The 13,086-nt window shown below is 48.9% G+C and overlaps 1 protein-coding gene and 1 long non-coding RNA gene across 4 annotated transcripts; one reads left to right on the top strand and one right to left on the bottom strand.

The window, feature by feature from the left end:
• Positions 1-951: 951 nt before the first annotated feature.
• Positions 952-6,218, bottom strand: Cplane2 (ciliogenesis and planar polarity effector complex subunit 2). Of its 3 annotated transcripts, none has more exons than XM_070037018.1 (6): positions 6,144-6,218; positions 5,597-5,710; positions 3,898-4,050; positions 2,977-3,101; positions 2,492-2,628; positions 952-2,182 (listed from the first exon to the last, which is right to left on the bottom strand). In XM_070037018.1, exons 2-6 carry the CDS (start codon positions 5,706-5,708, stop codon positions 1,933-1,935), a joined length of 777 nt encoding a protein of 258 aa, XP_069893119.1. In that variant the 5' UTR covers positions 5,709-5,710; positions 6,144-6,218; the 3' UTR covers positions 952-1,932. The 3 variants fall into 3 exon arrangements, with proteins under 3 accessions (XP_069893119.1, XP_069893118.1, XP_069893120.1); XM_070037017.1 differs by lacking the exon at positions 6,144-6,218 and adding an exon at positions 5,979-6,065; XM_070037019.1 differs by lacking the exon at positions 6,144-6,218 and adding an exon at positions 5,837-5,963.
• LOC138838013 (uncharacterized) lies at positions 5,677-11,836 on the top strand. The gene is made up of 3 exons (XR_011375537.1): positions 5,677-5,786; positions 7,228-7,320; positions 11,760-11,836. It is a non-coding gene; the product is annotated as an uncharacterized lncRNA (long non-coding RNA).
• Positions 11,837-13,086: the final 1,250 nt, after the last annotated feature.

The raw sequence follows: 13,086 nt of genomic DNA, 5'->3' as shown, positions 1-13,086 counted from the left end.
CCGATTAGCTTCTGACTCTTGCCTACATTGGTATCTGGGAAAGTGGTAAACCCAGGGATATCTGAGGGGACACAAGCTTGCTGGTGTTCAAAACTTCCAGCCAAAGCCAGGGACCCCTGGCTCATGCCTGTGATTCTAACTACTCATGAGGCTGAGATCTGGGGATTGCAGTTCAAAGCCAGCCCAAGCAGAAAAGTCCCTGTGAGACTCTTACCTCCAATTAACCACTCAAAAACTGGAAGTGGCACTGTGGCTCAAAGTGGTAGAGCATTAGCCTTGAGTGAAAGAGCTCAGGGACAGAGCCCAGGCCCTGTGTTCAAGCCCTATGACAAAAACAAACAAAAAAACAACCCTGCCAGCCAGGCTGTTGACTCACACTTATAATACTAACTATTCAGGAGGCTGAGATCTAAGGATCAAGGGTCAAAGCCAGCCCAGCAGGAAAGTCCATGAGACTCTTACCTACAAGAAACTAACCAAAAAAAGAAAAAAAGAAAGCCAGAAGTGGAGCTTGAAAAGGCAAAGGGACAGTGCTTAGGCCCTGAGTTCAGGCCCTAGTACTAGCACAAAAAAAGTGTGTGTGGGGAGCTGGGATGGTGGCTCAGTGGTAGAGTGTTTGCCTTGCATGCCTGAGGCCCTGGGTTCGATTCCTCAGCACCACATAAGCAAAAAGAAAAAAGCCGGAAGTGGCGCTGTGGCTCAAGTGGTAGAGCGCTAGCCTTGAGCTGAAGCTGAAGGACAGCGCCCAGGCCCAGAGTTCAGGCCCCACGACCGGACCCAAAAAAAAAAAAAAAAAGTGTGTGTGTGTGTGTGTGTGTGTGTGTGTGTGTGTGAGAGAGAGAGAGAGAGAGAGAGAGAGAGAGAGAGAGAGAGAGAGAGAGAGAGAGAGAGAGAACAAAACCCCACAAGTGCCTACAGTATCTGGAGGTTCAGTTCCCCAGGGCTGCCATCACTTGTTCCTGTCCACACATTGCTGCCGCCCCAGTGGCTAGGGTTACTTACTGTGTTAGAGAAATAGAGGAATGGGTCAGACAGCTTAGGCTGCCTGGAAGCAGAAAGGCTGAGGGTGGAGTGCTGCCCATAGTCTAGGAGTGGGCACCGGTCCACAGGCTGAGGCTCAGGGTCTTGCCCAGGCATTGCCCTTCTTGGGGTATGAATAAGCTCAAGGTCTGAGCTCTGAGTCTCAACTGGGTGGTAAAGACACCTTCCTGCTCCTGTCCTTACTGGCCTCCCACAGTATAGGCTGCCTGGCAGGCCATCTCACACGCAGGCCCCATCCGGTATGGTCCTTAGCCCTGTCCAGTAGTGCTGACTGACTCACAGACTGTCACAGATATAAAGCTGTCCTGGTACTGGATGGACATCTCCCAGCCTCCATTGCAGCAACATGCAAGCATGTAGCTGGGTGCTGGCCAACAGAAAGTGTCCACAGAAACCTCCAAAAGAACTTACACATCCTCAATCTGCTGACTGGACTCTGATGCTCTGGGGCAAATGGGAAATCTCAGGACCTGGGTCTCTGTGTGGGTGTGTGGAGCAGGACCCACCTCCTTCCCTCGTCCTGAGGTGCAATTTTAGCCAGAAAAAACTACAGAGTTAGCGCTGTGATTTCAGAGTTTTATCCCGGTTGAAGTCACCTCCTGGTAAGGTCCAGGACCCTGTGACTCCCTCATCCCCATCACCTCCAGTGCTGCGGAAGAAGGGAAGTGGAAGGCTGGGGGAGGGACTAGAGCTTTGGGCCCTGCTCTGGAGCTTTGTGCCACTCCTTCCTCACTTCCTAATTCAGCAAGGAATGTTCTGCATGGTGGGGGTCTCCTCCCCCACCTGCCCAGTCTCAAGATGGGAGCAGCCTTAGGCTCTAGGTCGTGCCCTTGGTCCTGTTACCTTGGGGCTCCGAGTGGGGTCATAGGTCCACTCATGATGCCATCCCCCTTAGCCAGGAGCATTCTCTGAGGGGCTGGGAAGCAGGCCGGCTGTCACCTGGTCCTGGTACCACAGCTGCTCGGCGAGGCCATTAAGCACATGGGCAACATCAGCCAGCCCTGCTCGCCCATCCAGTGTGCGCCCATCAGCTAGCCGCCGCCCTGGCACACTTTTCACCCGCAGCAGGGGCAGCCCCCAGGTCTGCCTGAAGATTGTGAGTTCTCGCTCAGGCACGTCTGTATGCATGTATTGGTCAAATCTGGAGGACAGTCAAGGAGCCTGGTCAGGTGCCTCTGCTTACTGCTCACCACTCCTAGCTTAGTCTCTCTAGAGCCCCACACCCAGGTGCTAGGGTAGACCCAGGAGCATCCCTTAAGAAAAACCCCACAAAGCCAGGCGCCTGTGGCTCACACCTATAATCCTAGCTACTCAGGAGGTTGAGATCTGAGGATCTCGGTTCAAAGCCACAGGCTGGACCCCAGAGCTTGGCAGAGGCAGGGCTCCTGACCTCACTCTGGGCCTTATCAAAAGTGGCTTCTGCCAGTCCCAGGGGCCATCCAAAGGATACTTGGAGCCAATAACCATCTTGACGACACCAGGCGACTCACTTGTCATGCGGGCCAGCTGTCCAGGCAAGTCTTCAAAAGAGGTGCGGTCCGTGAAGGAGAAGAGGAACAGGAAGGCATCTGTGTTCTCTTTGCAAGCCTGAGGATGGAGAGGCTGGCTCACAGTATGTGACACTGACTATCTAATCACATACCCACGGGACCAAAGCCCTCTAATCAGCTGAGAAGAATCAGTAACGATCCCTTCTTTCTCAAATGGGGAAACTGAGGCCCAGAGTATGGAGTGGCTGTCCCAAGTACAGAGTTCCAGCTAGAATACTGGCCCCAGTGCCAGTTCAAAGTTCTATGGCTCAGCACTCTACTCTCAGCTCATTCATGCCCATGCTGCTACAGAGATAGGCCTGACTCAGCTCACAAATTTGTACTCAGAACTCACCACAGACAACCCCCACTCCCAGAGCTCACCCCGGCCTGCACGCCTGCTCACCGGAAGCATGTGATCGAACTTCTTGAGAGCAGATTCTCCACAGTCCCAGAACTCGAACCGGAACATGACAACACGGTTACTGGCCTGTAGCTTGGCTGGCCAAAATACCACAGTGGTCTGGATGCCTGAGCAGGGCCAGGGGTCAGCCATTCAGCATGGAAGAAATGGGGGCAGGGGAGAGACAGGGGCCCGAAAAGTATAGCAAGAAGAGATTTATCCCTTTCCTGGTGGGTCACTGGGTTTGACATGGAAGGCATAGTCCTTGACCTGGGAGAATTCTGTCTCATGGGGAAGGCAGACCTGCCCTGGAGGAGCTTAGGGTACAGAGGAAGATGAAGCTTTCACATGACAACAGCTTCACTGATCTACAGGAAACCCAAAGGTCCTGGGATATGGGGTACTGGTGGCTCACACCTACTCAGGAGGCTTAGGTCTAAGAATCATAGTTCAAAACCAGCCTGGGCAGGAAAGTCCATGAGACTTATCTCCTCCAATTAAGCACAATAAATAAATAAATAAATAAAAAGCAATAAAGGGTAGAAAAGGAGTTGCAACTCAAGTGGTAGAGTGATAACATTGAGCAAAAAAGCTCAGGGACAGTACTCAGGCCCTGAGTTCAAGCCCCAGGATCAACACAAAACAAATAAAGGAATTAATCAACCTAGCAACAAGAAACCAAATAAAGGAATTAATCAACCTAGCAACAAGAAACAAGTATTTACCGGAGCCAGTTTAATGCTAGGTATGGATGTTACCACCACTAACTCCAGTACCAAACCCAGGACATCTCCAGGGAGAGAAGAAACAATAGGGGCTCATTTTCCAAAGTCACAGAAGAAGTGGTAGAGTTGGATAAAACCCTAGCTTGTGTGGCCAAAGGCCACAGAAGGCCTCCAAGGAGACAGAGGGGAACCCACTTACCAGTGGTCTCATGGTGTACCACGGGCACCTCTAGGCCAGCCAGCTTGGCCACCAGTGCTGTCTTGCCCACACCACTCTTCCCAGACACAAAGATCTTGTAGCTGGCAGTGTCAATGGCCACAGGTGGGGGCAGTACTGGCCGCTCAAGCAGTCCTGGAGCAAAGAGGAAGCCATGAAGAGTATGGGTGTGGATCCCACACTTGTTCCATCAGACCCTGGGAGGAAGTGCCTAGCAGAATCCTCTTTCTAACTTTGCAGAAGCCTAGGATAACAGATAGCCCAAGTCTTTATAGTTAATATTTATCAGTACACAAAGTTGACAGACTGGATGTAATTCCCAGAAAGTTCACCCTAAATCTTTCTTCTTTCTTTTCTTGTCAGTCAGTCGTGGGGTTTGAACTGGGCACTGTCCCTGAGCTCTTTTGCTCAAGGCTAGGACTCTACCACTTTGAGCCATAGCATCATTCTCAGTTTTCTGGTGGTTAACTGAAGATACAGTCTCATGGACTTTCTTGCCCAGGTAGTTTTGAACCACAATCCTCAGCTCTCAGCAGCCTCCTGAGTACCTAGGATTACAGGCATGAGCCAACAGCACCTGGCCATGAGATGATTTGTGTGTGTGTATGTGTGTGTGTGTGTGTGTGTGTGTGTGCGCACGCGCATGTGTGCGCCTGTGCATGCACACACCTATACTGAGACTTGAACTCAGGTCCTGGGTGTTGTCCCTGAACTTTTTTTGCTCAAAGCTGGTGGTCTACCATTTGAGCCACAGCTCCACTTCTACCTTTTTGATAATTAATTTGGTAGAGGCCCATGGACTTTCCTGCCCTGATTGGCTTTCAATTGTAATTCTCAGATCTCAGCCTCCTGAGAAGCTAGGATACAGGTAGGAGCCACTGGTGCCTGGATATTTTTTTTTTTAACTGAAACTGTAGTGTTTTTGAGTTCCCATACATAAGAGCATGGCTTTTCACAGTCCCTTCTCTAACAGGCATATATTAAATATGCAAAAGCATTTTCAATTACTACAAATAAATCCTATAGAATCATTATACTGAAATGTCTATGGGTGTTAAAAACTTGCAAAAAAAAAAACCCAAACAGTTATCCAGAGACTGATGAACTTAAAGTCCTCAGTTGTGAGCTACCCTTAAATTTTATTTATTTATTTTGTCCTAAACCTGTTGACACTCTGTCTCTTCTGGCCATCCCTGGAGTTCTAAGGCTGATGCCAGAGTCCTTTGGTGAGACATGGACAAGCTGGCTTCATCCTTCACCAGTGTCTAAACCCAGACAGCAGGATCTGGGAGGCCTGTCTTCATGTAGGAAGGCAGGATGCTGGACAAGTGTGTTAAATGTGTGGTTGAAAAGGTTAATAGCAATTCACTGTGTAAAGTGCTGAGCAGAGGGACTGGCACCAAGTGAGGGCTCCATCAGCAGCGTCTCCGGTGACAGTGGCTGCTGGCAAGGTTTCTGCTGTTTCCATGGTCCCAGTTTCTGATGGTGGAATTAGCTCTAGGGAGATTTGAGGGTGAAAGACTTAGGGATAGGGCGTCCAGAAGTTCCCGAGATTGAGTGAGGAGTGCAGTGCAACAAGGCGGCACTGTCCTGCTTCTAATGTGCCCACACCACCTAAAGCCGCGGGTGACACTGTCCTACCTAAGGCTGACGAGTGACACACTGGTGGTAGGGCACTTACCGAACACCCGCCGGCGATTCTTACGCAGGATGCAGGTCAAGTACTCCTTGCCCTCCGCGGTCTCGTGCCAGTCTGGGACAATCACCGAACCGTGCGCGGGAGATTTGGCCATGGCTGATCATGCCAAGGCAAATAGGTGGCAGAACCCGGAGAGGAGGGGAAAAGAGGAGAACTATCTCAAGGCGCCTGTGTGAGTCCATAACCCCTCCCCCACTCTCCCGTGGACCCCCAGCTCCCCACCCACAAGCTGGAATTCCACAGCCCAGCTTTTCCATAATGCTCTTAAGAGGAAAGAGCAGTAGTAGTGTTCCCCTAATCATCTCCTGGCAGTCATCCTTGCTTTCCCTCTTCCTCCTCCATCCTGACTCCCGGGCCACACAACCTGCACAGTCAGCAGTGCCCACATTGGGTTGCTTTGGGTAGAAACGGTCCCTTTAAAAGTCCACCGTGTGCTCCTGCAGCCCTGCCCCTTCCGCCCAGCCTGTATTTGGCTTCATTGTGGTGCTTGTGGGGCTCAGGCACTGGTACTCAAAGCGCATGTGCACACCGTTGCCATGGAGACGTGGGGGGTGTGGTCGGGCTTCTGGGTTCAAGAAAGTGTTGGTCCCTCCCACGGAGTTTGCGGTTGGCAGAGCAGTAACTTGCTGACAGATCCTCTCCTTCAATGGTATCCTTTTCTCCACTTACTCCATCTGAGCCCAGCCAACTCCCAAACCTGATCAGACACGCTCTTCTCTGGGAACCTTCCACGCCTCCCTGGGCCTCAGTGTCCTCTTCTCTATAAATGAAAAATGCTTTTGTTGTTGTTGTTGTTGTTCACAGAATCCTTTATAATAGGGGCTGGCAATGTGGCTTAGTGGTATAGTGCTTGCTGGGCATGCGTGAGAGTCCTCAGTACCACATAAACAAAAAAAAAAAGTGGTAGAGTGCTAGCCTTCAGCAAAAGCTCAGAGACAGTGTCCAGACCCTGAGTTCAAGCCCCAGGACTGGCAAACAAACAAACAAACAAAAAGAACCCTTTATAACAGTACCTGGTCCACAGCAGTGCTCAGTAAATTTAGTTACTGTTGTTGCTATCAACATCATTATGCTTTTATTCCCATTTATTCCCAGCCTGCCGGACCTCCCTCCAGGGAGTTAAATATCTCTGGCTTCAGATGGCTCAGAGGTGTCAGGGGCTGGCAAGAGATTTTAAAAATGAGTCAGAGGTCTTCTGGATTGGCATCACTTAATAGTTGGTTTATTCATTCAACAAATAATCACAGAGCCTCAACTGTGTGCCTAGACTGTTGTAGGTACTGGGAATACACAGCAGGCCAGAAGTCCTGCCCTCCTGGACTGGACCCTCCAGCCCTGGGGCTGTAATCTCCTATCCACTGTTCTAACCCTGTACTGTCAATCATGCAGAAGGAGGTGGCTTCACAGTAGATGCCCATGAGTTGGACAGGGTTTGGGTGGCTGGCCATACTATACTTGTCACAAGGGTCTTGGTGCTCCACCTTCAAGGCCAGCAACCAGTTTTGTAGGGAGGGAGTTAAGGCCAGATAGTGGGGCTTTTCAGTAGTTACTGCACTAAATTCTATAAATATTGAATTCCATGTAAGTAGTATCATCTCTCTTTTCTTTTACAGAGGAACAAATTCAGAGACATCACATGACTTGTATGAGGTCCTACCACACAACTGGTCAATGGAAAACTAGACTCAGAACCCAGCATTACCTGGGTGCTTATCTAAAGTATCTGTTCTGCCAGATTGGGTTTTGTGTTCTTAACACTCATCTTGCAGCCCCTAGGAGAGCTTTTCCCAGGGAAGCAAAGAGCAGCCAGAGAGCCACAAACCCACAAATGGTTGAGTGAGGTTCATTATGTCAGTAGGGGTGGGGAGGGAAGGGATATGTAAGACAGCTTTTCTGTAACTTGCTTACACTGCAGCTAGGCAGGAACACAAGACAACAATTCCTACAGGAGCTACATCTGGAATCCTTTGCTCCAGCTCCTGGGTCACATGGTTCCCCTTTCTGAAACACTGCCTCTACCTCTAATCAGGGCTATTCACAGCTGTACAGAACTCTCACTGCAGACCAAGTTTGTCTAGACCAAGTTTGTCTCAGCAGCAAGGCTCAGATTGGAATTATCTTTGGGTTTCTAGATTTCACCTCCAGTGCTTCCCTGGCTGTGGTGGGCATGGGGAGAGAGGAGGGGAAACAACGACTCAGTAAGGGGTGGGAAAATGAATCATCTTGGCACAGTGAGCTTGAAATAAGATGTCAAATGCTGCTGGGAGCTGGACACTGGTGGCTCACACCTGTCATCCTGGCTACTTATGGGGCTGATATATGATGACCAAGGTTTGAAGCCAGCCTAGGGAGAAAAGTCTGAGAGACTCAGCAAAAAGCTATAATTGGAGCTCTGGCTCAAGTAGCAGTGGACCAGAACTAAGTGAAAAAGCCAAACAAGAAGCAAAAGATCAGCCAGGTGCGGGTGGCTCACACCTGTAATCCTAGCTACTCAGGAGGCTGCAATCTGAGGATGGCGGTTCAAAGCCAGCCTGGGCGGAAAGGTCCCTGAGACTCTTATCTCCAATTAACTAGATTCAAAAACTGGATGTGGAGCTGTGACGCAAAGTGGTAGAGTGCTAGCCTTGAGAAAAAGAGTTCAGGGATGTACTCAGGCCCAGAGTTCAAGCCCCACAACCAACCCCAAAACAAAAAAAGGCAGCAGCAGCAAGAGCTCAAGGCTCTGAGTTCAAGCCCCACTATGGGCACGAAGAACGAAAATCCTGTCGGCCACAGAGAGAGAAGCTGACATCAAGGGAGCTAGTGCCCATGGTGCCTGGAAGTGATGCTTGACAGCCATGGCCTTCTCTGGGAACCTGCTCAAACCTGGATTCTAGACCTCTGATCCCCTGCTTCAGGACTGGAGGGGGGGGAGGGGAGGGAGCGTCTGCAAACCTGTACATTTAATGAGAGTAATGGCCAGTTCTGACACAGGGAGATCTCTATTAGCCAGGGCTGATGCGACAGAACAGTTCTAGAGGCTAGAAATTCAAGATCTAGGACTGGCAGGGGTGGGTGATTGTGAGGCTGCCTTCTTACTATGTCCTTACATGGCTTCTCTATGCTTTCTCCTGTTGTCTTTTTTTTGCCAGTCCTGGGGCTTGAACTTAAGGCCTGGGCACCGTCCCTGAGTTGCTTTTGCTCAAAGCTAGCATTCTACCACCTGAGCCACAGCGCCACTTCCAGGCTTTTCTGTTTATGTGACACTGAAGAATGGAACCCAGGGCTTCATGCATGCTAGGCAAGCACTCTACCACTAAGCCACCTTCCCAGTCCTGTCTCCTTTTATTTTTGTTTTGTTTTGATGCTGGGGATGAACCAAGGCCTTGGGCATACTGGACACTATACTGAGCTACTTCTCCAGCCTATGTTCTCCCAGATGTTAAGGACACTTAAGTATGGCCCAAGTTATGATCTCCTCTAATCTAATTACCTTCTTAAAGGATAAGTCTCCAAATACAGTCCCCTGGGGTTAGAGCTTCAACATATGGGTTCCAAGGAGGCACAACTCAGACCACAGCAGGGCCCACATACCTCAGTTAAACACTGCTGCTGGGGATGGAGCCAGGCAATGGCTGGGAGTTATAAAGTCAGAGCTGTAGACAATTCTCATAAGCCATCTTGGTCTAGTGGGTCTTATTCTCCCATGTCTCCCAAGTCATCTGAGCATTAAATTGTGTGTGTCTTCCTAAGTAAATTGCTTCTCCCAGGGACAGGCAAAGCAAGAAGACTATCTTCCTAAAGGTCCTCCTAGAATAGAGCCCTCAGGTTAATCCACCTATTTCTTTTTTTAATCTCACCACAAATTTGTTCTGCAAACGTGTGTGTGTGTGTGTGTGTGTGTGTGTGTGTGTGTGTGTGTGTGTCTTGAATTCAGGGTGGGAGCACTATCCTTTAACTTTGCTTGAGGCACAGATTACTACTTAAGCCACAGCTCCACTACTTCTGGCTTTTTGCTGGTTAGGATAAGAGTCCCAAGGACTTCTTACCCAGGTCAGCTTCAAATTGGGATCCTAAGATCTCAGTCACTTGTGTTGCTAGAATTACAATTGTGAGCCAGCAGTACCCAGCTAGCTACTTTTGTTTTTAGAGATACTGGTGATGGAGCCCTGAGCCTGGTACATACTAGTCCAAGCATTCTATACCTCTACTCCTCCCAGCACGTTCCTTATGTCCTGTCCTTGCTGCCACTGTCCTGGTCTGAACACTCACCTTAACTTCCTCCAGTTCACTCTCCAGATCTGTCCTGTCCATTGCAGTCCTATCAGCCTCCTTGAGGTCCAGAAGGGCCTGTCACTAGGCCTAGGCTGTGCACTGTACCAGAACTCCCACCTGGGCTCCTCTAGGACCTGCCATGCCCCAGGCACCCTACCTAACTGGAGCAAGCACTCCACTGGCCTCCCATCACCAATTCAGAAGTTTAAGAAACAGAAACTCAATATACATTTAAAGTAAATCAATAAAAATTACACTAAAGGAATCTTATTTACAAAAACATGAAAAGAAGCAGAGCTTCAGGGCATGGGATATAGCCCAGTGATAGAACATGCACTAGGCATACACAAGGACTGTTCTTTCCCAAGACTGAAAAAAAAAAATTCATTTCCTCTGACTCATTTAATCTGTCTCTGAGCCTCTATTCTCTCTGATGCAGACATTTTAATTTAGTGATTTCCTGGCAAAGTTAAGTTCTGCTACTTCCTATTTCTCTGCCTTTTCAATACTCCAAGTTTCATCTCCCCCACCTCTAGCCCTGGGGTTCAAGTTCAGTGTAGGGAGAGGCTTACCCAAATACTAGAGAAGCATGGCTGGGGAGGGTTGCTGGCTCTGCATAGGTTGTCTTCTAGGCCTTCTGCTCCAGGAAGCAGAAGCACCTGGACCTATCTCTGTTGGTCACTGCAATGGGATCTTTTTTTCTCCTGTGATCATGAGGTTCTTACCCTGCCACATGTGAGGGCATGACATCTGGCTATTGACTCCATAGGACATGCCTTGGTTCTCAGTCTACCAGCATGCTGTCCCCCACCCCGACATGGCTCTTTGACATTCTATCTGACACACAAAGGGGTCCATCTTTCTTGCTTGAGGCTGCCAGGTCTATCAGCATCCTGTAGCACTAACTGCAAAGTGAGGTGGGGACCCTGAACATATATATGGGATATGGAGAAAGCCTCCATACTTATCTGTCCCATGCCACAGTTTAGAGAGCAAGGCTAAGTGCTATGACATGAAAGTCCCTCCAAAATGTCTTAAAATTTAATTGCTGGCCATGCACCAGTGTCTTACACCTGTAATCCCAGCCACTCAAGAGGCTGAGGTGTCAGGATCTCAGTTCCATGACAGCCTGGGCAGATAAATCCTCCAAGACTCTTCTAATTCAGCAGCAAAAATCTGGTAGAGCACCTACCTATCAAGTGCAAAACCCTGAGCTGAAACTAGTATTGTACAGAATAAAACACAGTTCCTGATCTATGGTACTTTGCTATGGCAGCAAAATGGGCTAAGACACTGAAAGTAAGAAGAGGACTAACTTCTAAGCCTTCTGGCTTCCCCTTTTCTGCCCCTGACTGGCTATGTTGGTTGCAGACCCCCATTACCTTTAGATCTTTTATTTGGGGGGTACTCCTGGAGCTTAAGCTTAGGGCCAGGGTGCTGTCTCTGAGCTTTTGTGCTCAAGGCTAGTGCTCTACCACGTTTGAACCACAGCTCAACTTCTTTTTGGTAGTTAACTGGAGATAAGAGCTCTGGCTGGCTTTGAACTGTGATCCTCAGATCTCAGCCTGAGTAGGTAGGATTACAGGTGTGAGGCACCAGTACCAGATTCCTTTAGATCTTTCTGGTGTGGTATCTTTATCTTTTGACCTTACAAGCTCAGGATCTGTCACCCTTGTCCAGTCAATGTGATACCTCCCTGGTTTGTGATGAGTCTGGAGCTTGGTGGGGGTGGGGGATGAAGGGTAGGAAGGTAGGGCTCCTTTGAGTCAGTGTATCCCAGTACTTGGGAGCAGTAGATATTTAGGGAACACTTGCCAAGTGACTGATCCCTTGGTTGTTCCAGGCTTTCCTTGGATCACAGCCCATGTTTGTTTTTTTCTTTCTTCCCTAGTTTCTGCTTGGAAGACAGCAGAAGCAGTCTCCAGTTTCTATTCTCTGTTGCAGACAACTTAATTCCATAATTTCCTGGTAAGCTTAAGTCCAGCTATTTCTTGTTACATTTTTTTTTAAGTGGGTGGGCAGAGGCCAGGGCAGGAGAGAGAGAAATAGTCAGCCAGGATTTTTAGACATTTACTTGAGATTTTAGCTTAGCTTTGTGTATGCTGGCAGCATCTGGGCCCAGAGCCCAGGTTCAAGGGGAAGATACCAACTTTCTCACAGCTGGAGACTGGGGACTGAAACAGAAAACACACTCTGGTTGAAGAAATGCTGTGCTGGGCCTGTAAGGGCCAGGCTGGTGAGGGAAGGAGTGCCACACCCGCTTTCCTGAGGGAGGGAAACAAGAGCAAGCCATTTTTCTCATCCTGCCCTTTTCTGAGAGCGCCCAGGTACACACAAAGCTTTGCAAAGGGTGTCCCCTGGTGGATTTCCAGGGAATTATATCCATTCAAGGCATTAAGAATTCAGATCTAGTTGCTGCTAAATTGCCATTTTACTGATAAAGTTGAGATTCAAAGATGATTTGTCCCAGTTCAAAGTGGTAGTGACATCTTTGGGATCTAAGTGTACCTAGGTCCAAAGCCTGTACTATGTCCTTTTTTTTGTTGAGTCTACAAGGCCAAGTGTTGAGTTGAAAGCACATGTAGATTCCATTCTTGATCTCCTTCCATGCAGTATGCTTGAACACTTCCACTCTGCACATAACAACCACAAGAATGCTAGCTTGCTTTTGTCCCTGGGAGTATTGTACAAAGTAGGAATAAATTTTCCCCCTTGCTACTGTGGATGGAACCCAGGGCCTTGCAAACACCAGGCAAGCAAATTACCATTTGAGCTATTCCCTAGTCTGTTTTTTGATTTTGAGGAAGGTCTTGTTGCTATCTTTGCCAGCTCTAGCCTTACACTTTTTTCTTTTTTTCCGGTACTGGGATTTGAACTTGGGGACCTTGTGTTTGTTCCACTTGCTTGATCACTAGTGCTTTATCATTTGAGTCATGCTTAACTTTTTTCTGGCTGACTGGAGATGGAGTTTTCATAGACTTTTGCCTGGGCTGGCCACTAACTGCATTTCTCCGTCTCAGCCTCCTAAGTAGCTAGGATGACAGTTGTGAGCCACTGGTGCCCAACTGATTCTTGAACTTTTTTGGGGGGCGTGGGGCGGGGGAGCTTGAACTTAGGGCCCAGATACCATCCCTGGGCTTTTCTGCTCAAGGATAGCACTCTACCACTTGAGCCACAATTCCACTTCCAGCTTTTTGGTGCTTAACTGGGGATAGGGT

This window comes from Dipodomys merriami, unplaced genomic scaffold (genome assembly GCF_024711535.1).
Source record: "Dipodomys merriami isolate MVZ:Mamm:240054 unplaced genomic scaffold, mDipMer1.0.p SCAF_28, whole genome shotgun sequence".
Classification (NCBI taxonomy): Eukaryota; Metazoa; Chordata; class Mammalia; order Rodentia; family Heteromyidae; genus Dipodomys; species Dipodomys merriami.
Note: the sequence above shows the minus strand (reverse complement) of the source record. Positions and strands in the feature narration are given on the sequence as shown.